Source organism: Sturnira hondurensis, unplaced genomic scaffold (genome assembly GCF_014824575.4).
Source record: "Sturnira hondurensis isolate 20B ecotype Veracruz unplaced genomic scaffold, ASM1482457v3 Scaffold0014384, whole genome shotgun sequence".
Taxonomy (NCBI): Eukaryota; Metazoa; Chordata; class Mammalia; order Chiroptera; family Phyllostomidae; genus Sturnira; species Sturnira hondurensis.
In genome coordinates this window covers 30886-56753 of record NW_028087015.1, presented here as the reverse complement: position 1 = coordinate 56753, position 25868 = coordinate 30886, and the positions used below count along the sequence as shown (strand labels likewise).

Sequence of the window (25868 nt, the reverse complement as noted above, 5' to 3'; positions counted from 1 at the left end):
GTAACCTGAGATTGCGGGGCAAGGCATCCATAGTAACCGTAGAGACAGAACGCCCACGACCAAGAAACAGAAAGGGAGATCGAGTACAAAGGCTGACACTTCGACACTCATACACTCATAACTCCCGAACTCAGAGCCCTATCAGATCGCTCAGTAGTAGCCGGTAGTTAAAATATCTAAGTTACATCCCTAACTAGGTGACAACGACCGGAACCGCAGAAAACTACCGGCTTCCAACGCCACGTGATCACGTGAGAGCCAACCCCTTCCGGGTTGCTCCACGTAAAAACCAATGAGCTCTACCTTGCGTAACTTCCGTGGGGCCGGACTTATTTAACAGAACCCACGCCCATCCCGGAAGAGGGGCGGAGCTAGTAAAGCGTCGGAACCTAGGAGACGGAAGTGGCTGTTGGAGGCTTTAAGGTAGCTTTAAATTGCTGGTGGCTTGGGACATAGCTCTTTCCAGCTGGTGTCGGGCTTCGCGTGCGGATGGCTGTGGACGTGAAGTCGCGAGCAAAACGTTATGAAAAACTGGACTTCCTCGGGGAGGGACAGGTGAGGCTCTCCTGGATTCGGGCGATCCTGAGAGGATGGTGCCGGGTCGCCGTTCCTGTTCACAGGTGTTCTCGTGCAAGCCAGAGGACTGGTCTTTGGCGGAGACTGCCCCGACGCAGCTGCTGCCCTGGTGTCCACCCTGAGCGGCCCTCTCCTTCCTGAATTACAGACAGGAACGAGGCGTGGACTGCCCGACTACATTTCCAGCTGCCACGAGCCCGCTCCGAGAGCCCTTGATTCTTCGCGTCCCAAAATCTAAAGTAAAAAGGCAAACACAGAAAATTTCCCACAAACTTATGTTATTTTTGTTTTTCTCTCTAGTTTGCTACGGTTTACAAGGCTAGAGACAAGAACACCAACCAGATTGTCGCCATTAAAAAAGTGAGTTACAGTTTGTTTTCTTTGAGTTCCTTGGAAGATGCAGGTGTGTGGGGGCTGGTAGATAGCCGTTTGACTAATCTTGACCGTGCTCTGCTGATGAGCACTTAACGTCATTTTCAAAGAAAGCGAAATTTGTGAATGCCTTGTGTTCCAAGATTGAACTCCGGTTGCACTAGATTTTTGATCCATTAGTTGGAATTGAAATGAAGATGAAGCTGTATGTTTGCTTTATAAACTCAGACGTTAGCAAAGGGGGTAAGACTGCCAATACGTTGGGTTCTCAGAACTATTTAATGTCACTGTTTCCGCCTCACGTGCATCCACTCTGTATATCACTTTTGTGTTTTATGTGTTCAGATATACCATGAAAGGCTTTCACCAATATTAACAACATTGATGTGCATGCGTTTTTTAAAATGATTTAACTAGCTTTTTTATATGCATGCATTCCAGAAACTTAGGTTATATTTAAATGACTTTCTATATGCCAGGCACTTTCACCTATATTTTTTCATTTAACCCTCAAAACAGCCTTGCGAAATAGGTAAAGCGTTTCTGCTGTATACTTGAGGTACCTGAGGCTAAGAGAGATTAGGTGACTTGTCAAGATGATACACAGGTAGCAATTGCTAAAGCTGAGCCGTAAGTCCAGGTGTCCTGCTGCCGGGTTGATTGCCCTTTCCCTACTACTGCAATCAATAACCCTCTCAAGGAGGGCCTGGCTGTTTTGCTCATATCTCAGGGCCTATTGATGGGGTAAGTGACCTCCACCTCCCTGTTGTTCCTGTTGCTGCTTTTTGCTACTTTAAATCTGTTTTTCCTTCAAGATCCCTAACTCATTTGAAGCATATTTTCCTCATTTATTTAACACCTGGCTCCCTCTCCATTGTTCCCTTTTTTTTTTAATCCTTGCCCAAGGATATGTTCATTGATTTTGAGAGAGAGAAACAATGTGAAAGAGAAACCTCAATTGGTTGCCTCCAGTAGGTATCCTGAATTGGGACAGACCCCACAACCTAGGTACGCGCCCCATCTGGGACCAAACCTGCAACCTTTTTGGGATATAGACAATACTCCAACCAACTGAGCCACCCAGCCAGGGCTCTTTTTTACTTTTTCTGACTTTTCTAATCTCGTTTTCCTGTTTATGTTCTATAATCTAGCACTCTAGCTACTCCTTTATAAAATCCTTAACTCTCCTTACCCTTTCTAAAGTTATCTTTTCAGTTTAACTCCTGGTTCTCGATACTGTAAGTCACACTGACCTTTCTGTTACTTGAACACATTTAATTCATTCCAGTCCCACGATTGCTTCATTTGCTCTGCATTTTAATATATTTTTCTTCTAAAACTTGGCATGGAAGTTTCATTATCACTTAGATTACACTCAAATATCTCTTCACCTAGACACCTTTCCTGGCCACTCGAACCGAAATGAGCATGCCTCCCTCCTTCCCTAGTGTTCTTTGCCATATTTCTCTATTATCTTCACAGCATTTATTAAAATCTAATATGCTCTTATCTGTGAGTTTATTGTCTGTTTACTTCCACTCAAATTACACTTACAACTATGACTAGTACACTTGTAGGCCCTCATTAAAAACGTATTCACTTGCCCTGGCCAGGTGGTTCTTGGTTGGAGTGTCATCCTGTATACCAAAAAGTTTCAGGTTCCATCCTGGTTGGGGCACATACTGTAGGCAGCCTATTGATGTTTCTTCTCCGCCCCCCCCCTTCCTCCCTCCCTCCCTCCCTCCCTCTCTCTCTCTAAAATCAATAAAACATATCCTAAAATGAGTTTTTTAAAAAAATATATTTACTTGACTGACTGATAGAATCTCTTCAAACTGTTGTCATATTGAGTTCTGTAGCTGTCTGAAAGTCCTAATGGGTTTTTTGTGTGTTTACTTTTAACATAAATTAGGGTAGAAGCCATCCTGTTTCTATGTGATAGACTTTTACCCTTTGAAGGTGACTCAGTGAGACCAGTGGTCCTAATTTAATACATGGTTTTGATTATTCAGCACCCTATTCAGTTTCTTCACTCCATGCCCTATGGCCTTAGCCCTTTCCCTCCCTAGTCATTAACCCCTCGAGGCAGCTAGAAACAGTGGCCATACCTTGACTAAGGGTTACAAGGTGTGGGTTTCTGTTAAGCTGAAGATACTGTCTTGACCTAAATTGTTTCAGCTCCTAAGCCCTAAGGTGGAACCCCTGGCTACTTTTCTATGAAACCAGGCAGAGTGATGCCAGAGCAGACCTCAGAGCTGTCCCCAAGACCTGAAGAAATTATTTATTAACCCTTGCCTCACCCCTAGCCAATCAGCTTCCAACACAACCCCTAACCTGTTACCCACCATGTCTTGTGATTTTGCCCTATATAATATGAAAACTATGTGCCACTGAGGTTTGGGCTTTTGAGCATTAGCTTCCCGTTCTCCTGGGTGGTACCATTTATAATAAAACAGTCAATCTTTCTCCACTGCAGTTCTTTTTTTAAAATTATTTATTTTTTAGAGAGGGAGAGAAACATCAATGTGTGGTTCACTCCCACATGGCCCCCACTGGGGACCTGGCCTGCAACCCAGGCATATGCCCTGACTGGGAATCAAACCTGCAACCCTCTGGCTTGCAGGCCTGCGCTCAATCTACTGAGCTATACCAGCCAGGCTCCACTGCAGTTCTTAATGTTTGGTGTTTGGTTCTGCTAAACAGAACCAAAATGTGCACAGAGTGGACAGACTTTCTGCTCAATAACAATAATAATTTTTTGCAGGTTATTTTATTTCAAATAATACATCTTTGTGGTTTGAAAAGTTAATTAGTAGGTTGAGGCTTTTTAACATACCTGACTCTCCTATACCCCTGTTTTACACTCCTTGGAGTAATCACTTTTAACTCCTATAACTTTTTCTCCATTTCTTTAAATAATTTGCTTATGTCTTTATTTATTGAGTGGTTTTCAATACATAATTCAAAAACTTAAGGGGCAACAAATGGTAGGTGCATAATCCTGTCCTGTATTACTTTTGTCTTTCTGATTCATGATTCCCATTCTCTTCTTGCCTACTAATACTAATTACATATGAGTTGCTATATGTTTTTGCAGTCGTTTTTTGAAGTGTATGTCTGTGTGTGTATTCATTAAGTCTAAGTAACTTAACATATTTTTAATGTTTGTTTGTTTTTTCCTCTAACAGATTAAACTTGGACATAGATCAGAAGCTAAAGATGGTAAGTTATTTCATGTAATTTTCCAGAACTAGAAAGGTTTTTATTTCCACTGAGAAAGTGAATGAAATATTTATTAGAGTTAACAGTGGTCCTAGATAGAGTTATTGCAGGGTCCCGGAAGAGTAAAGGTAGAGTCAGGAGAGAGACAAGATATTTGTGACTTCTACCCTTTAGATGTAGAGAAGAACATTTGAGTCATCATAGTAAATGGAAGGCAGCAAGGGTATTAGTGTCTTGTCTTGCTGTCTTCATGTTTCAGGTGTGGTTACCAGCCATTGTTTCTTCATTTTCTGAACTTCTAATTACTTTGAATATTCAGTATATACCTTCATGGAAGTACACAAAGCTCACTATAGAACTCTCATCCCTCTTCCAAAGCTGTGTTTGCTGGAGTGCTAAGTCCTCTTTAGTCATCAAGAAATAGTTTTTATGAAAAAGGACTTGTTGCGTGTGTAACACCTAGTACCAGATCTTATTTTTTATTTTGAGTTCTGTCCTTTGAAATGGGAAAGATACTATGTCACTAGACTGCTGTTAGCATGAAGAATCTCCTGCTCGTACTGGTAGGGCAAGCTTATACCTTAGTGTCTGTATGCTGCACATGTTTTATTCCATCAGTCTTTAGAGCTGATACTTTAGAACTAAAATGAGTACATTTTCCACCATTTATCATGGTCTGTGTAAGTGATTTTTAAAATAAAGCAATGTAAAAGAAAAACATGTCATTAAAATTGTCAAAATAGCCCTTATTTTTCTGTAGACTATTCACTGCTATTTCCTGAGAGTCTGACCTTTCCCCAAATATGTTTGTAAGGAGATCTGAGAATTATTTTTCACTTTTTCCTTTGCCTTTTTATATAGGTATAAATAGAACAGCCTTAAGAGAGATAAAATTATTACAGGAGCTAAGTCATCCAAATATAATTGGTGTGAGTATGATCTAAATTATTTCCGGGATTCGGGACCCTGTCTTTTCAACATACCCTGTCTAGTATGTTGGCTGAAGGCTCAACAAAATGAATCGTTCTAAGCCAGCCTTGAAAAAAAGCTTCAAAGCTTATTAGGCTGAAATGTATTTTCTATCCTAATTGTTCCTGTAGACAGTGTCTTTAAATCTGTACAATTGAAGAAATAAATACTGGCATACAGGCTCATTTATCGAGTCATTTTGAAGCCCAGAGAGCTCTTGCATGTGTTAGACCTTGAGCACATTCCCTCGCAGCTCTGTGCCATAGTCCCTGCCTAATAGGGCTGTTGGGAGGCTAGCTGAGTGAGTACATGTACAGTACCCGGAGAAGTGCCTGGCATAGAGAGAGTGCACTCGTTCGGTGAATGATAGCTGCTATTGCAACTTACAGGATTTTCCTAGGTAGGAATTTCTCTGCAGTGGAGATTGAGGTGAGGTTTTCGTTGATTCATTTCTCAATTGTAAGTCCTAAAATTCGGGGGAGAGGTTAAGTAGTGATTTTTGAAAAATTAATAAAGTTTATATTTTTGTGCCTCAAAGTACAGATTCCTAGCAAAAAGAGATAAATGTCAAATTTAATAAAATTGCTTAAACTCTACAGGGAATTATCAACTGGCCAAATGCTTGTTTAAATTTTTAAAAAATTCTTTAGTTGGTATAATGTTGCTAAGTATTTAATAAAGAATGACATCTTGATTATTTTGTTTTATAGCTCCTTGATGCTTTTGGACATAAATCTAATATTAGTCTTGTGTTTGATTTTATGGAAACTGATCTAGAGGTAAGGTTAAGATGTCCGAAGGGATGTTGGGGGTTTTTTTTTCTTTTTTTTTTTTAATTAAAAATTTTTACCCTCTTATTTTCTTATAGCATAGGAACCTCACAGACTGATGTCAGTCTGTGGGGTCAGTCCACAATTGATTTTTTTTAGGTTGATTTTTAAGAAGATTTTATTTATTTATTTATTTATTTATTTATTTATTTATTTATTTATAGAAGGGAAATGAGGGGGAAAGAGGGAGAGAAACATCAGTGTATGGTTGCCTCTCATGTGGCCCACGCTGGGGACCTGGCCCATAACCCAGGCATGTGCCCTGACTGGGAATAGAATGGCCGACCCTTTGGTTCACAGGCCGGTGCTTAATCCACTGAGCTACACAAGCCAGGGTCGTCTTCTCTGTTTTTCAAGAGAACCTAAATGTTTATTTTCTACTTATGAAGATACTGGTACTCAAAAGAATGCTTAATTTTGAAATCTGGATATACCTAGGATCTTCTGAAGTGTTTAGCCATATTCTCAATGTTAAATACAAAGATTTGGGTTTTTGTTAGCATTTGTCTACTAAGTTATCCTATACATTATTGACATTTTTATTTTTGTGGTTTTTTAATTGATATTTTTACAAAAATGAGTGTTAGGCCTTTGAAAATTTAGTGCTTCTGCTCTGGCTGGTGTAGCTCAGCAGATTGAGCATGGGCCTGCGAACCACACGATCGAGGTTTGATTCCCCGTCAGGGCACATGCCTGGGTTGCAGGCCAGTTTCCAGTTCCTGGCAGGGGACGCAAGAGAGGCAGCCATACATTGATGTTTCTCTCTCTCTCTCTCCTTCCCTTCCCCTCTAAGATAAATAAATAAAATCTTTTTTTTTTTAAAAAAAGAAAATTTAGTGCTTCTTTTCCATATTATCACAGAATATCAGTCAATCTTTTGAAAGCCAAGTTTCTTTTTGAGAAAATTAAGATCTTATGTTTTTCATTGATATTAATTGAATCTCAAAATCTGACAGTCCAAGGGTATGAAGCAATTGGGATTCTCATGCATTGCTGGTGAGACCACAAAATGATACAGCTACCTTGGCCTTGGCTGGGTAGCTCAGTTGGTTAGAGCATCATCCCAATACACCAAGGTTGCGAGTTTAATTCCCTAGCCAGGGCACATACAAGAAGCAACCAATGAATACATAAATAAGTGGAACAACAAATCATGTTTCTCTCTTTCCTCCGCCTATTTCCAAAATCAATAAATTAAAAAATTTTCCCTGGCTGCTGTAGCTCAGTGGATTGAGCACGGGCCTGTGAAACAAAGGGTTGCTGGTTTGATTCCCGGTCAGGGAACATGCCTGGGTTGCGGGCCAGTTCCCTAGTAGGGGACACCTGAGAGGCAACCACACACTGATGTTTCTTTCCCACTCTTTCTCCTTTCCTTCCCCTCTCTCTCTAAAAATAAATAAATAAAATATTTTAAAAAATTTTTAAATGGTACAGCTACTTTGGAAAATAGTTTGGCAGTTTCTTTTTTTTAATCAAATATTTTATTATTGTTTTACTATAGTTGTCCCCATTTCCCCCTTTTGCTCTCCCCAGACCCCATCTCACAGTCAATTCCCACCCTGTTGTCCATGGGTCATTCATACATGTGCCCTGATTAGTCCCTTCTCGTTCTTTCCACCCTTATCCCCCTCCCCCCTCGTCTGGTTGCTGTCAGTCTGTGCTATGTTTCCATTCCTCTGGTTCTGTATTGCTTGTTTGTTTGGCAGTTTCTTAATATAGTAAAATATATATTTAATGTATATACATTGTATAAATGTATACATAAATGCATAAATTATACATTTATGTACATTTATACAGTTAATGTATAAATGTATACATTTTACTATATTAAGTAAAATATAATTAATATAGTAAAATATACATGTTCTAGCAATACTATTCCTAGGTATTTATCAAAAAGTAACAAAAACACACCTACACAGAGATAAATTGGTATACAGATGTTTAGCTTTATATAATTGCCCAAAGACAAAACAGTCCAAAGAGCTTTCACCCAGTGAATGTATGAACCAACTGTGCTATATCCATAAAATGGCATACTATTTGGAAATAAATGGGAATGAACAAATATGTGCAACAATATAACAAATCTCAAATACATTATACGAAATAAAAGAAACCAGGTATAAAAGGCTATATGTTGTATGGTTCCATTTATATAAAAAGGCAAAAGTAAAGGAACAGAAATCAGATCAGTGGTTGGGGTACAAGAAAGGATTGCGTATAGAGGGGCCTGAGAGTTGTGGGGGTGGTTCTATTCCCTGATTGTACTGGTGGTTATAGAACTGGGTGTGTTCATTAAAATTCATGGAACTGCACTCTAAAGAGGGTTGCCTAAATTTGATCCTAAAAAAATAAAATGGGAATTTTTAGTTCATGTAATTCATAAGTTTAGAAATAAACTGGTTTTAGGCTCAAGTTACAAACAGTGCCATCAGAACTCAGTCTTGCACTTTATTTTCTTTTCTGTTGCCTTCATTCATGGGCATAATTTCTCCATATAGTGTCTCAAACACTTAGCTAGGCTTATATCCCTAGAGTTTAATAATCCCTAAGGAAAGAAGTTCTTTGTTCCTTTTTTTTTAAGATTTTATTTATCTTTAGAGGGGAAGGGAAGGAGAGAAGGAGAGAAATATCAATGTATGGTTGCCTCTCATGAGTCCCCTGCTGGGAACTGTCCTGTAACCCAGGCCATATGCCCTGACTGGGAATCGAACCGAGATTGTGTGGTTCGCAGGCCCGTGCTCAATCCACTGAGCTACACCAGCCAGGGCCTGTTCCTTTTGATTCTAGCACAACTATGTGGTCCAGTTAATTGGCTTGACCAGGATCACATGTCTGCCCCTGAACCAATCTCCTGGACAACAGGCCATGATAGTCATTGACTGTGCTTGGGTCATGAGCCTACTTCTAGAAGCCACAGGCAGTGGTCAGTCCATTTTTCACCACACGGATTGAGCTGGGAATGGGTAGTTTCCCAAAGCAGTGTCAGATGCCCCAGAATTAAAGCCCCTTCTGATAAAACAAAAGCAGCAGGTGAAAAAACAAAGCAGCAAGAGAAAAAGCATTGCTTTTTCTCTAAACCAAAGATACTTTCCCTGATCTCATGATGGGAAATTCTGACAGCACTTCCTAAAGAGAGTTGGGCAACCTTTCTTGAGATTCACCTATATGAATATATTAATTTTATGTCTGTAAATGATTTTATACGGTGGCATTTATTTGTAATAATAAAGGTTCCTGTACATTGTACACCTGCTTTACAGGTTATAATAAAGGATAATAGTCTTGTGCTGACACCATCACACATCAAAGCCTACATGTTGATGACACTTCAGGGGTTAGAGTATTTACATCAGCATTGGATTCTACATAGGGTAAGATTTCTAACCTGGTTTGGTAACCTCTCTATATTGTTAAGTTTTATGGAACTGGTTTATTACCTAAATGGTCTGAATATGTAAATTATTAAAGATGTAGCTGGACTACTTTATCCCACCTTCTTTCTTGGTGTGTTCCCTCCAGTCGTTCCACCAGGTGGTGCTATGAGGACTGTAAATCACTATGTGAAATTTAGAAATGGAAGAGACCCATCCTTAATATTTTTCAAAAATGAAGAATTTTTAAGTTACTTAACCAAGGTTATATGTATGTTTTTCAAGGTCAGTAACTGCTAACTGACAGTATAAGAACCTAGATCTTTGGCTTTAAGTCTGCTGTTCTTTGTGCTATACCATTGTTATCAGGGAAAAAACACAGAATCTGGATTGAATTATACAATGCTAAAATTCCTTTAGAAAAATACTTCTGGTAGTCTAAAATTCTATGAAGTAATGAAATAAAATTTCTGAAATGGTTGATTCATTCTTCTGAACACTCAACTATTGGAACAAGACTGATAATTTAGATAGGTAGATATTCTTAGGCACCCTATTTAGGTAAATAGCTGAGAGTATATAATTCATAGTTGGTAACCCTCATGCCTTAAACTTGGAATCCTGTTTAGGTTATTGCTAATATCTTCTTAGCGTAGATTTTTGAGACTACGTTCCTCATCCTTTCTAAATGTATAATGTTTTTATTTACTAAATTCACATATATTGTTGTTATTAAACTAGTGGCAGCAGCCATTTATTAAGTATTCACTGTGAGCCTATCATGGCACTAGGCTTTTTGCAGAAAATATTAAATATAAGTCTCATAGCAACCCTGTAAAGTAGGTAAATTTAAGTTCGGTGAAATTAGGTGCCTTGACCAAGGTCTCGCTAGGTAATATGACCAATTTTCTTTTGCTTTGATATTTTACCTCAGTGGGAAAATATTGTTTAAAGTTAAGCCAGGTGAATATTTAGTTGTGTTGGTCTCACACACCCTTCTTACTTGTATGTTTAAAACCTCCATACTATAGGATCTGAAACCAAACAACTTATTGCTAGATGAACATGGAGTTCTAAAGCTGGCGGATTTTGGCCTGGCCAAATCATTTGGGAGCCCCAATAGAGCTTATACACATCAGGTTGTAACCAGGTAAGAATCCCTTAAATAACTCAGAGTTCATATTGTGCAGGATATTAATGACAAGTGAGCATCATTTGGCTTCTCGTGGCAGAATTCAGGAATCGTTGTTGATGTTTTGTTGAAAATACAGCCATTTTTGGGTTATGTCTATCCTACCACAGTGAGAAAAAATACAGCCCTTCATTCAAACAAGAGTTGCATTAAATCTGTCCTCAGACATTTATCTAGTAATTTTTCAGAACAATTTATATTTCTTTCTTTAATAATGAAGACCATATCTTTTTTAGAGGGAGAGGGGAAGGTAGAAAGGGAGAGAGACATTGATCGGTTGCCTCTCGCATGCACCCCAACCAGGACGGAACCTGCAACCCAAGCATGTTCCCTCACCTGGAGTAAAACTAGTGACCTCTCACTTGACAGGATGATGCCCAACCAACTGAGCCATACCGGTCGGGGCTAATTTATGCTTCTTTGGTTAGGTACCTAATTTTAGTTAGGTAGTCTGTAATTTTAGTGATTATTTTACATTATCACCTGATTTGGAGGGCCTGTGTTTACTTTATTAGTCATGATTCCATATATTATATCATTCAGTGTGAATGAAAAGTCTCAGAAGTTCATCGATGTTTTAATTTTTCATATTATTATACTTTTTTAACCTTTTTGTTTTTACCTTTACCCAAGGACATGCTTATTTATTTTAGGAGAGGGGAATGGAGGGAAAAAGAGAGGGAGAGAAACAGCAATATGAGAAACATTGATCAGTTGCCTTTCATTCAGTCCCCAACTAGGGACTGAATTTGCAACCCAGGTATGTGCCCTGACAAGGAACATGTTTATACTTTTTGTATACACAAGTTAAAAATCATGTTTAATAGATAGGGACAATAGATTTTATCTTTTTTATCGGGGTGGCATTTTTTAGTTTCTAAAACTTTAAGAATTTGAAAAGATCTTCATTTTCCCTATCTATTCCTTTGAGTTACTTTGTCAACTTCTTCCAAGTAGATCTCAGTGAGCATCAATCACCTGAACCTTAGTAAGACATAAGGGATATAAATAGTTTTTCATGTAATTGCTGGAAAGATTAAACTGATGGGTTTAATTTCAGGAATTTAGGAAAATAGGGACCCACATACAAAGCACTGTATACAGGACTTTTCATCTAGCAATTTCTCATGTTTTCTTTTCATGCAGATCAAATGCTAGTAATAGTAATAGGTCAAGTTAAAATGAGGACTGAGAATTGACAGATGAGGATATCATTGTTGACTTAGACAAGAGCCATTTTAGTGGAGTGGTAGGAATGAGAGCCTGATTGAAAAGAGTTTAAGAGGATGAGAGAAGAGGACTTAAAGACAATAAAAGCAGACAGCTCTTCAGACTGACCAGAGAATGAGGAGGTAGCTGTTAGGGGAAATAGGGTCGAAAGAAGTTTTTGTTGCTTCTTTGGTTTTAAGTTTATTTTTAGAGCCATGGAAATAATGGTATGTTTGTATATTCATAGTTTAGTACAGAACAGAAAGTTGATGTAAAAGAAAGAGGGGAGAATTATAGGAGCAATGTCCTTGAAAATAGGCAAAAGACATGAAAGTCAAATTGAAAGATTGACTTTAAAACAGTCAAGGGTAATTACAGATAGGAAGGCGGATTGTGTGACTACAGAGGACTGTAGGTGAGTCTGTAGAAAATTGAATTTTGCCCAGGCTGGTGTGGCTTAGTGGATTGAGCACCAGCCTGCTAACCAAAAGGTCAACGGTTCAATTCCTAGTCAGGGCACATGCCTGGATTGCCAGCCAAGTCTGGCCCCCAAGAGGGAACATATGAGAGGCAGCCACACATTGATATTTCCCTCCCTCTTTCTCCTTCCCTTCCCCTCTCTCTAAAAATAAATAAATATTTTTTAAAAAGAAAAAACTGAATTTCATTAGTGAGATGATGTTTCACTGAGTTTTCATTAAGAAATACTTTAACAACTTTATTTTAACATGACTATATTTCTTTTTGTTCTTCAGGTGGTATCGAGCCCCTGAGTTACTGTTTGGTGCAAGAATGTATGGTGTCGGTGTAGACATGTGGGCTGTTGGCTGTATATTAGCAGAGTTGCTTCTAAGGGTGAGTCTTGAATTGCTATACACACTTCAATATTGTTATAGGTATTTGTTCTTAAAATTTTTGGAGGAATTAATCTTCCCAGAGAGAAGAGCAACATCCTTACATCAAAAAGCTAACAGACCAATTAAAAAAAAAAAAAACGGCCCTGGCTGGTGTAGCTCAGTGGATTGAATGTGGGCCTATGAACCAAAGAATCACAGTTCGATTCCCAGTCAGGGTATGTGCCTGGGTTGCAGGCCAGTTCCCAACAGGGAATGTGTGAGAGGCAACCATACATTAATATTGCTCTCCCTCCTTCCCTTCCCCTCTAAAGGATAAATAAAATCTTTAAAAAATAAAAAAAGATCATTAAAAAAAAGCCCTACCCCAATACAATCTTTTTATTAATGCTAATCTGAGATGAGAATACCTCCCATTTAAGACAATAAAGGTTTTATTGTTGATTATTTCTGTCTTCTGAAATATAACTATAATAAAACCCTTATTGGGCTGTAATATGGCAATATCTCTACAGTAACTTTTTTTTTAAACATTTCCCAATAGAACTTTATTTGAAAGTTAATGTCACTTCAAGTCATTTCTCTGCATGACTGAAAAGGCTGCTCTTCATGTTAACATTCTTCAAAGAATTGTTTTAAATGCTATTGGGCTATGCTAAGAAAGACAATATAAAGTCACAGTAAAGGGTTAGGTTCCAATTGTACAGATCTGTTACTTACAAAGTGTCAAAGAGAAAGAAAAGGGGCTGTTGAAATATAATGAAAAACTACAGTGCTTAATAGTAATAGAATTTTTCAAAATGTTATTGGTAAGTCTAAAAACTGAAAGGTCCCTCTAGAGACTTTATTTAGTTCTTAAATTACATTTAAACTCTAGGCTTAAGAAGAAATAGAATCAAGGCCCTGGCTGGTGTAGCTCAGTGGATTGAGCGCAGGCCTGCGAACCAGAGGATCGCGGTTTGATTCCCAGTCAGGGCACATGCCTGGGTTGCAGGCCGGTTCCTTGCAGGCCAACTACCAGCAGGGGATGCACGAAAGGCAACCATACATTGATGTTTCTCTCCCTTTCTCCTTCCCCTCTAAATATAAATAAATAAGAAAATAAAATCTTTAAAAAAAAAAGAAATAGAATCAAACCCCAAATTTTCAAACCTTTCATAAAATATCAGTGAATATCTTCATACAGCATCTCTCAAGTATTTCATTCTGTAAATTTGATTTTCTTTTTTTATTTCTTTTATTTATTTTTTATTTAATTCTTATTCAAGTACAGTTTTCTGTTTTATATTCCCAGCCCTGCCCCCCCCCCAGTGCTCCCCACCTCCCTCCCATTTCCTCCCCCACCTTAGTTATTGTCCATGTGTCCTTTATACATGTTCATGTGAGTCTCCCTCCCCTTTTCCCCTATGATTTATCTCTACAGTAACTTAATGTGTTAGGGTGAACCTTTGTCTGTGGGATTTTGTTTGGGGCTATTTAAATGTACAATTTAAAGCAAGGGTGTCCAACCTTTTGGCATTTCTGGGCCACACTGGAAAAGAGTTATCTGGGCCACATGTTGAATGCATTGCGACATGTAATCACACACAAAAAAATCTCATAATGTTTTAAGTAAATTTACGATTTTGTATTGGGCTGCATGTGACTCATAGGCTACAGGTTGGACACCATATAGGCTATGTAATACCAACCACTGCAGCTGCAACTCTGTAACTAATGTTGAACCTTGTGTGAGAGAGTCATTTTAGCTCAGTTCAAGCAGAGCAGACGTGGTGGTCCTACTGACACCATTTTACAGTAAAGCATCCTTGCTCTGCCCTCATTGGATGGAAAGATGCTGGCTCAGAAACTTTTCTTTAAAGTTCAGGTTAGCCCTTCAGAATGATGAAGAGTAAGGAATATTAAGGAATCCTTCTAAAGCTGATTTTTTTCTCCCTACATTCCAGATTCTAGTCCCTATTCTTTCTCCTCAAGCCATATTTAAAGAAATGTGAACCCAAGACATAAAAATGTAGTTGTTTATTTCCTTGAACACAGAAAGCAGCTTCTGTACACCAGAGAGAAAACATACCTTCTTAAACATTATTTTGGGTTTGTTTTTTTTTTTCCAGTTTAGTGTCAGTTCTATGCATCATTTTGAGCTCATCCCTCTGGGTGCTTGCAGAAAAAACCCTCACACTTAGATTTGAGGATGACATAGTGTCTGTTGCTATACTGGGTCCTGTGAGTTAGCTGCATGGCAACTCGGCTGCTACAAGAGCTCGGAGTTTACCCCAAGCCCACATTTGACAGTGTGTCAGCAACCAAAAGCACTGTGCACTCATGATCAAGAAAAAGAACAGTTCCCTAGCCTCTAATGTTACGACTTACTGCTCCACTGAGAAAGTAAGAGGAGACAGTTTAGAAATTGTGGACGTGACTAAAATCATANTCCTTGAACACAGAAAACAGCTTCTGTACACCAGAGAGAAAACATACCTTCTTAAACATTATTTTGGGTTTGTTTTTTTTTCCCAGTTTAGTGTCAGTTCTATGCATCATTTTGAGCTCATCCCTCTGGGTGCTTGCAGAAAAAACCCTCACACTTAGACTTGAGGATGACATAGTGTCTGTTGCTATACTGGGTCCTGTGAGTTAGCTGCATGGCAACTCGGCTGCTACAAGAGCTCGGAGTTTACCCCAAGCCCACATTTGACAGTCTGTCAGCAACCAAAAGCACTGTGCACTCATGATCAAGAAAAAGAACAGTTCCCTAGCCTCTAATGTTACGACTTACTGCTCCACTGAGAAAGTAAGAGGAGACAGTTTAGAAATTGTGGACGTGACTAAAATCATAGTGGGAATCTTACCCTCTGGCATTCTTGCTGGAATCATTATTCAGGTTACGAAGAAATAGGCAGGTAGCCTTAATTGATGAAGAATTGTACCATTTTCCCATATTTTTGTCCTGCACAATTAAGAAATATATATATATATATATATATTTTAAGATTTTATTTATTTTTAGAGAGAGGGGAAGGGAGGGAGAAAGGGAGAGAAACATCAGTGTGTGGTTGCCTCACACGTGCTCCATACTGGGAACCTGGCCTACAACCCAGGCATGTGCCCTGACGGGTAATCGAACCATTGACCTTTTTGTTTGCAGGCCCACACTCAATCTACTGAGCTATACCAACCAGGATATTTCTTATTTTTTAAACTGCCCGTTTACTTGTTAGAAAATATGTATGAAAATGCTCTCCATGAAGTTCTAGGTCTGTAGTGAGATCCTGTAGTCCAAACAGATAATAACTGGAAGAAGAATAGTTATATAACATTATCATATATAATTATAAGTTATATATTTTAATTCCCTTAAATAATTAAAATGGCAATTTATATCATAGTATTATATAGGATTGACAGTTATATAATATTGAAAGCAGAATAGTTAAGAGAAAGATGTGCTATTAGGAGCATTCATCTCTTTTCTGTAGTGCTGTTTTTCTTTTATATAAATTTTATAAAAGTAGGATTAGGCTTTGGCTGTGTAGCTCAGTTGGTGTCATCCAGATATGCCAAGGTTGCTGGTTCAATTCCCGATCAGGTCACATACAAGAGTGAACCAAAAGCCCCGGCTGGTGTGTCTCAGTGGATTGAGCACCAGCCTGAGAACCAAAGGGTCCCCAGTTTGATTCCCAGTCAGGGCACATGCTTGGGTTGCAAGCCAGGTCCCCACTGGGGGGCGCACAACTACACATTGATGTTTTTTTAAAAAAGAATCAACTAATGAATGCATAAATAAATGGAACAAAAATCAGTCTCTCCCTTCTCCATCTCTAAAGTCAATAAGTAAAAATTAAATATTGTTTTAAAAAAGTGGATTAAAAAGCTACTTAAACTAGAAAACAGAGGAGCAGTAATAAGCCTATATCTAACTAAAGTAGTCGAGACAGTTCAAATCATTTTAGATGAAAAATTATCTACATTCTGAAACTCTTAAAAGACAGAAATATTTTTACCAGTGGTAAGTGTTCATTAAGGATTTGTGGAGTGAATAAAATGGGCATTGTGGTGGTGCTGTATATTAGGTTATCAGAGACAGGACCTAATGCCATATCCAGGATACCTCAACTACATTTTAATTTTTGTCACAGTTTAGTTTTTATTATTAAATTTATAGTCTTACTTGCATAATAACTATTACAAACCACCTTGACTTACCTGCCTCTTACTTTCATTCAGGTTCCTTTTTTGCCAGGAGATTCAGACCTGGATCAACTAACACGAATATTTGAAACTCTGGGCACACCAACTGAGGAGCAGTGGCCTGTAAGCCTTCACACATTTTCTGTACATAGTGCTGCCATGTAAATATTCTTAAAGAAATGCATTCATTGTCTTAATTTGCTAGTAATTTTAGTTGCTAAATTTTATGTATAAAGTTCAGTAAAATTCCTCACTTGTTTACTCTTAAATTAAAATTACAGACCTTTTGATTTTTGTCCTATTCTAGCTCCATCTCCTGGGGAATAAGTATTAGAAAAGAGAAATTTTAATTAGACTACCTTCTGGTTAAAACTGCAGTAAAATTATCTGGAACTGAAATTAGATTTAAGGAATTTCTTTCCTGCTATTACTTCCTCAGCTTTCTAATTAAAAGTTAGCTCTATGTTCTAATTGTAAAACATGCCCTAATAGCTATTATTTACTGATGTTTGTTTATAGCTGTGATCCTTTTTGAGTTAATTTTTGTATGAGGTGTGAGACTTAGGTCAGGGTGAAGTTTTAAGTTTTGAAATTAGATAGACTGGTTCGTCTCACTGTTTTTATTTTTTTCAGTTATTTTTTTTTTAGCTATTTTAGTTCCTTTGGCTTCCATATAAATTTTAAAATAATCTTATATAATTTCCCAGAACTTTGGTAAGAATTCCATTAAATCTATCTATAAGTTACAGGAGAATTAACATCTTTTTTAAATTTTTTATTTATTTATCTTTAGAGGGGAAGGGAAGGAGAGAGGGAGAGAAGCATCAATGTATGGTGCCTCTCGTGCATCCCCTGCTGGGAACTAGTCTGCAACCCAGGCATGTGCCCTGCCTGGGAATTGAACCGTGATCCTTTGGTTTGCAGAACTGGGCTCAATCCACTGAGCTGTACCAGCCGGGGCAGAATTAACATCTGTATAATGATAAGTCTTCCAGTCCATGAACATGATAGGCCTCACTATTTATTTAGAGCATTGATTTTTTTCATCAGTGTTGTATAGCTTTCAGTATAGGAGTACTACATATGCTTTGCTCAATTTTTACCTGTTCCATTGTTCTTTTTGAGTGACTCTAAATGGCATTTAAAAAATTTCAGTGTCCACATGTTCATTGTTAGCATATAGAGCTACAATGATTTTTGTGTATTTTATATTGTGCAACTTTCCTCTACTCATTCATTCTAGTTTTTAAATAGATTTCTTTGCTTTTTCTACATATTATTCTTATGACAGTTTTATTATTTCATTTGCTATCTATATGCCTTTTAATCCTGTAATGAAGTTTGAGTTATAAAACTATTTTTACAGGACATGTGTAGTCTCCCAGACTTCGTGACATTTAAGAGTTTCCCTGGAATCCCGTTGCAGCACATCTTCAGTGCTGCAGGAGACGACCTGCTGGCTCTCATACAAGGCTTGTTCTCATTTAACCCTTGTACTCGGATTACAGCCACTCAGGTATTTTAGCATATCTTCCTCAGCAGCCGAGGGTGATCTTAACTGTAGCATTGATAAGATAAAAACAGAACTTCATAGGATTTCTGACATTCTTTAAATACTGGAAAGATGTGTTTTTGTTTTAAGGAATAACAAATTTTATCTTTAAGCTACAAGCACTATTTTGACTGGTATTAAACTACATCATGCATGCACCACTACAGGAGAGTTTATCGGGAACATAAATACATAACTGTTCCTTTCTTTTTTTAAGATTTTATTTATTTTGAGAGAGGGAGGAAGGGAGGGATAAAGAGAGAATCATTGATGTGAGAGGGAAACATCCATCAGCCACCTCTTGTAAGCACCCTAACCAAGGACCTGGCCCACAACCCAGGCATTTGTCCTAAGAAGGAATCGAACCAGCAACATTTTGGTTCAGAGGCTGGCAGTCAAACCAATGGACTACACCAACTAGGGCTCAATTTCATAATTAATTAGCTTTCAAGTGGTCTACTTTTTTTTTTTAAGAGATTTTATTTATTTATCTTTAGAGGGGAAGGGAAGGAGAGAGGGAGAGAAATATCAATATATGGTTGCCTCTGGTGTGTCCCCTGCCGGGAACTGGCCTGCAACCCAGGCATGTGCCCTGACTGGGAATCGAACCGCAATCGCCTGGTTCACAGGCCCGCGCTCAATCCACTGAGCTACACCAGCCAGGGCTCAAGTGGTCTACTTAAAGAGGAAAAAATAAGCTTTGTATTTGTTAAGACATTAGTACATTTAAATTAAATGTTTTGTATTAATATAAATCTCATGCTAAGACTAATGCCTAAAGTCTTTTGTTCTTTCCCATAAAATACACTCCAGATACGCACACTGGTATGGTTGCAGTCCAAAAGCGATAATGGGGAGAAAGTGGTTTAGTCTGATGTAACTATGTGCTTAAAAGAGATTAGATGATAGTCCAAGTAGAAGAAACACTGAAACTGACAGTTGTTTAAGGGAAATAAGAATCTAACTCAACCTGGCTGGTGTAGATCAGTGGATTGAGTGCGGGCCTGCGAACCACACGATTGCGGTTTGATTCCCAGTCAGGGCACATGCTTGGGTTGCGGGCCAGTTCCCAGCAGGGGACTCATGAGAGGCAACCATACATTGATATTTCTCTCCTTCTCTCCTTCCTTTCCTCTCTAAAATAAATAAAATCTTAAAAAAAAAAAAAGAATCAAACTCAAGAAAAATTTGAAAATCCAAGTATGTCTGCTCTTATAGACGAAGAGAGAAATGTCATCTAACACAAAAATGTAAGACCTATAGATTTGAAATAAAAATTTTCTTTGTTTTAAAAACCAGCACACAGACCCTTGCTGGGTAGCTCAGTGGGTTAGACCATCATCCTGATACACCAAAGTTGTGGGTTCGGTCTCTATTCTGGGCACATAGAAGAATCAACCAATTACTGCATACATAAGTGGAACAATTCATCCTAGTTCCTCTCTCCACACCCCCTTTCTCTCTCTAAAATCAATACATTTAAAAAACTTTTTTTGAAAATCAAGCACACAAACCAAAAGGTAGACTCACAAACACTTAAAATCGGTTCAGGGATAATGTGCAACACAGTGCAGTGCTTTAGCTCCATGAAGGAAGAGACTGATTCAAATGGAATATGAAGTCTTCCCGTCTATAACGTACAATATATCAAGGATACAAAGTGGGTTTTTTCCCACTTTTTTATTACAGCCTACCAAATCATTGTTTAAAGCATTTACTTCTGTAAGCCTTCTCTTTTTATGTAAAAGCTACATTATAATACATGCTAGATATTTTACCATTAGAATTACTCGTCTACTTTCAAACAAGTAATGTGCTATCTTTTCACCCATACGTGTATATATGTATATTATCCCCATCATAAGGAACTTGAGACCAGGTCAAATTATCTAGAAAGTTGTTTTCATTAATAGTAAAACTCAAAACTTACTGAAAAATAGTAGCTGTGGTAATGGATTTGAGTTGTATTTTGACATAATGAATTGTTTAAAATGGGCTTTGCTTTTTGCTTGGTCCCTCCACCTGGACGTGGACAAGTATAGTGATGGCTGGGGGAGGTGTAAGGGGATTATGGTAATGGAAAAAAATACAATAAAGATTAAATTTTAAAAAAAGGTACTAAATAGCACAGAGAATTTCGTGAGAAAAAGGGATGGGGTTGGCTCTATCTTAAAGTTGGAATGAGGTACTCCTCAAATTTTAGATCCTGTGTAGCTCAGAATTAGCTCAGTTAACTTAGAGAACTGCTATGATTTCGAAGTAACACTTTAGAAATGCAACTCTTTGGAAGTAAGAAATCTCTAAATCATTACTTCAGAATAATAAGATTTTGGTGGGGGGGAATGCATGAAAAGTTTATATGGACCTTTTTTTGACCCTAAGAGGATTATCCAAAAGGAAATACCTTAAATTCTTGTGGATGTTAGACAGTACTATGATGCAAATAAAGCATGAACTCGACAAATATGTCTTTTAGAAATAAGTATTTTTATTGGAATTTTGGCCTGCAGTAAAATATCTTATCATAGACCGTAGGACTTGTAGTAAATAGAAATAACCTTGGGCAAGTCCTTTCAAACATCATTTCTGTCAATTTGCAGTGGCTTGTTGGGTTTTAATCTCGTTGCCAACCTACTGCATCTTTTTAAAAGCTTTGCTTTTAAGAATTTATATTTACATGATTTGGAATCTGAATACAGGGTGGAACAAAAGTAGGTTTACAATTGTATGTGAAACACAGAATTTTTTTTAACTTCTAAGTCTAATTTTCCCGTTACCATTTATGCCCCCATACCTTCCACCTCTACTCATCCCATTCCCCCAGAATTTATTCTTGAATTGTTATTGTATTTTTTTCATATGAACAACTGTAAACTTTTGCCCCATGCTGTTCATGTAGATGTTGCGATAAGTAAATTTGGATTTTCTTTTTAAGCAAGTTTCTTTGTGTTTTGAACTTTAGAGCCCGTTATGTGTAGAAAGCTGAATTACCCAATATGGGGGGGGGGGCAAAAACAGCACCAGATTTTATTTATTAAAAATTGTGTATTTATTCTTATGTGTTTAAACTTTAGTCACCTTCAGAGTACTCTCTGTTTGATACAGTTCACCTGTTGAGACATTTTTGTTTTTCCCACTGCTTTAGTTTTTTAACTCACTGATTTTGATGCCTTTTAGCACTTCTGCCATTTTTTGTCTCACCTCTTACATACTGGCAAAACGTTTTTCTTTGAGGACTTTTTTCATCTGGGGAAACCAAAAAAAGTTGCTTGGGGTGAGATTGGGTGAATAGGGAGGGTGAGGTTTGGGGCTCATGCCATTTTTTGTCAAAAACTGCTGAAAACTCGAGCGCCACGAGGGCAGTTGCCCTTGTAAATCACCCATCATGAAATGGGCAAAAGCGTTGGCAGAGTCTTCAAAAAAACAAACTCACCAAAGTGGAATACAGCCTATCACAACAAGGCCAGCTGTACCTTGATACAGAGGGGAAGCCTGTGTTGTAAGGGGCCCACCCTCCAGAATATAATTTTGTTTTTTGGGTCCCCTTCATATCTTACTAAGGCTATTTCATACTTAGTATAGACTATTTAATTGTGGAAAAACTAGAAGGTAGTATCTTTCTTCCAGTAATGAATTAGCCAAGCTTCAGCAGCTAGATGTTTATTTGTAGTAATTTGCTTGTCCAAATACTTGAAATTAACTTTGTTTTGGGAGCAGGGGTATTCACATAGTATTTTTAATGTTCCCAACAATTTTGGAGGTCAGATTTTTCTTAAACACAGTTCAGATACTCAAAAGTTTACTTTCTTTGGTATTTTAAAAGGCATTGAAAACTAAATATTTCAGTAATCGGCCAGGGCCCACACCTGGATGTCATCTGCCAAGACCAAACTGTCCAGTGGAGGCGTTGAAGGAGCAGACTAATCCATCTTTGGCAACAAAACGAAAGAGGACAGAGGCCTTAGAGCAAGGTGAGACGCTCATTTTTATAAGAAATGCACTGGATTCAGAAAACTCCAAATGGCTAATGCATAGCTAGTGATGGAGGACAGCTAAGAAATGTAGATTGTAAGCTATTTACTTTTTATAAATTTAAATTGTATGAAGTAGATAGAATGTGGTATTTTAATATTAGCTGCATTTGCTCCCATTGGAAATACTTACATCATACTCTTGAAAAGGACAAGGGCATTTTTGAGTACCTCAGAGCTATGAGAACTATCAGTGTGTGCCTTATTCTCTTCATAAACTCTTACTGGTACTCCGTATGCTTAATGTTTAACAAATGCTATTGGAAAAAATCAAAGCAAGTAAAGTAAATGTAATGGGAATTCAATGACTGGCTAAAATTACACAAACAAAACTGCATAAACATAAGATTAAATGTGAACAACCTTTTTTTCCCCCCCCACCTAGGAGGATTACCCAAGAAGCTAATCTTTTAGTTACAAACAACACTGGATAGTGTTTTACTACTGAAGAAAATAGTCAAAAAGGCAAATAATGAAAAAATAGTAAACCATTAAATAAATGCTGTAGAAGGAATTTGTAAATATTCTACACATGTAAAATATGTAAAACTGAGTTATTTTTATTAAATGTATTTTAAAACAAACTTAATTTCGATTTTTCTGATTAGAATGCAAAAGTAAGATAAGTTCAATTTTCTGAAATGTAGAATAAGAATAAAAAATGCAGTCAGTTATTTTGATGATCTGGTCCATACAGCATCACAAATTTGTAGTAGCAAGGGTAGTATTTAAAAGCCGAACAATAATAGTAGTAATATAGCAAAATGTACTCCCAGACTTAACAAATGTTAAATACTAAATAGGAAAAAAAGAAAAAATACTACAGATAAAATTGAGGTCTCTTTAATATGTCATTCCATTCTGTTTCTTCCTTTTCACATTTCCCAGAGGGGACTGACTCGCAGGAGACGAGTGTGTCCTCTTATGGTTTTACACGGCCGTTGAATAATGCACGTAATAGTGCACGGCATTGGTTTGGCTCTCAGAAGTTTACATTGGTGATAAACTGTACATCTCATACTGTAATTTTTTTTCACTGAAAACTTTTAAATTCCATATTTATTTCAAGTTAATATGTATATATATAAATCTACTTGCCCATGCTCAATTATGGGCTGTTATTTTTCTTTTGCTTAATAAAAATTGCCATAAATGTAGCAGCTTAAATTAAAACAAATTTACCAGCTCACTGTTCTATAGGTCAGATAGATACCTGGCACAGCTCAACTATGTCTGGTGCATAGGCCAAAATCAAGGGATCAGTCAGATTGTGGTCTTAATCTTCTGAGGCCTTAGGGAAGACTCTGCTTCCCAGCTCATCTCATTCATGCTATTTTAATGCATGTTCCACCTGCCCTTCCCAGCTGCCAGCCAGGGCAGTACACATGCCTCGGCACATGGCACTCTCCATCTGCAAGCCAGTGGCAGTGCTTCAGTTTGTCTGCCTTCCTCATCTGCTACCAAGAGAGAACTCTCTGCTCTTTGAAAAACAGGAGTCGGGGTGTGCACCTGATTGAGTTATCCATTTATTGAGGTCAGCTCTGTTGGATTTTAAACACATCCTAAAAATCTCTTCATGGCAGTTACCTAGCCCATCCCTAGATGGGAATCATGAGGAGGGTCATCTTTAGTGTATTGCCACATGGACATTTAGGTTATTTTCAGTTTTTCACAATTATTAAAAAACGAGAACATTTATACGCATTTTGAATTAGTGTTGATATTGCCATATTTCTCCAAAGTAGTTGTATCAGTCCACACTCCCAGTAGCTGTTCAGTTCTTGAAAATGAAGCCCTTAACTTTATACCATATACAAAATTGAATTTAAAATGGATCAAAGACCTAAACATAAGACTTAAAACTATAAAAACTCTTTAAAAAAACATAGGAGGAAAGCTTCATGACTTTATTAGATTTGACAAGGACTTCCTGGATATGACCTCAAAAGAACAGGCAACAAAAGTGAAAACAAACAAATTGGAATATATCAGGTAAGGAGTTAATATCTGGAATATATAGAGCATTCATAAAAGGCCAATTTAGCCCTGGCTGGCGTAGCTCAGTGGATTGAGCACGGGCCTGCGAACCAGAGGATCTCGGTTCGATTCCCAGTCAGGGCACATGCCTGGGTTGCAGGCCAGTTCCCTGCAGGCCAACTCCCAGCAGGGGACGCACAAAAGGCAACCATACATTGATGTTTCTCTCCCTCTCTCCTTCCCCTCTAAAGATAACTAAATAAATAAAATCTTTTTAAAAAAAAATTTTTTTTAAAAAGCCAATTTAAAAAATTGAAAAATCCAATTAAAATTTGGGCAAAACACTTAGACATTTCACCAGAAATGATATGGCAAATAAACATATGAAAAAATGCTTGATACCACTAATCACTAGGGAAATACAATTCAGAACCACAATGAGCTCTGGCCAGGTGTCTTTCCCATACACCAAAGGGTATGGGTTGAATTCCCAATCAGGGCACACACTTAAGTTTCGGTTTGATCCCTGTTCAGGGTGTGTGCAGGAGGCAACTTATTGATGTTTCTCTCTCCCCCATCCTTGAACTCTGGAATCAATGAACAAACTTGTCCCTAGGCAAGGATAAAAATAATTAAATAAAAATAAAAAATATGAAAACCACAATGAGATATTACTTCATACCTATTAGGATGGTTACTATTTTTAAAAGCCTGACATTAACAAGTGTTGGCGATGTGGAGAAATTGGGACCCTTATGCACTGTTGGTGGGAAAGTACAACAGTGCAGCTGGCTACGGAAAACGTGTTTTTTCAAAAAATTAAAAATGGAATTACCATATAATCCAGCAATTTCACTTCTGAGACCCCCCCCCCCAAAAAATTGAATACAGGGTCTCAAATACACATTCATCAACACTGCATTAAGTTAGCTGGTTTACCTCATCTCTACCTCTCACATAATCTTTGTGATCTTTTGCTAATTTGATACCATAATTTATCTTTCTTTCATTTCTGTGTATTAATCCCTCTTGTGAACTGTTGATTCAGATTCTTTGTCCACCTACCAATTGGAGTGTTACAAATACCCATTTATATAAATTTGTTTCATATAGATATACACATATACACACATTTAAAAATAACCTTTCAAGGGGAGGGGGTGTGCAGGGTGGAGGGGAACGAAGGGGAAAATGGGAAAACTATAATGACGTAATCAATAAAATATATTTAAAAATATAAAATTAAAATAACCTTTCTAGTTTTTGTAATTTGACTTTTTTTCATTTCTAATTTTAGTATTAGATAATCCAAGATCCTTTCCTTACCTTTAATTTTTTATTGATTTGAGAGAGAAGGAAAGAGGGAGAAAGAAATATCAATATGTTATCCACTTACTTATGTCTACATTGGTGATTTCTTTTATGTGCCCTGACAAAGGATCAGACCCATAAGCTTGGTGTATTGGGATGATGCTCTAACCAACTGGCTATCTGGCCAGGGCCCTTACCTTTTATT

At 37.6% G+C, this 25868-nt stretch overlaps 1 protein-coding gene across 3 annotated transcripts; it reads left to right on the top strand.

Moving 5' to 3' along the window:
• The first annotated feature begins 366 nt into the window (after positions 1-366).
• Positions 367-24418, top strand: CDK7 (cyclin dependent kinase 7). Of its 3 annotated transcripts, XM_037062816.1 has the most exons (12): positions 368-555; positions 877-936; positions 4137-4170; positions 5032-5099; positions 5850-5918; positions 9239-9349; positions 10381-10499; positions 12506-12605; positions 16829-16915; positions 18159-18308; positions 22168-22315; positions 22761-24418. In XM_037062816.1, exons 1-12 carry the CDS (start codon positions 490-492, stop codon positions 22787-22789), a joined length of 1041 nt encoding a protein of 346 aa, XP_036918711.1. In that variant the 5' UTR covers positions 368-489; the 3' UTR covers positions 22790-24418. The 3 variants fall into 3 exon arrangements, with proteins under 3 accessions (XP_036918710.1, XP_036918711.1, XP_036918712.1); XM_037062815.1 differs by lacking the exon at positions 22761-24418 and having other exon boundaries at positions 367-555; positions 22168-22742; XM_037062817.1 differs by lacking the exon at positions 5032-5099 and having other exon boundaries at positions 376-555.
• The last annotated feature ends 1450 nt before the right edge of the window (positions 24419-25868 follow it).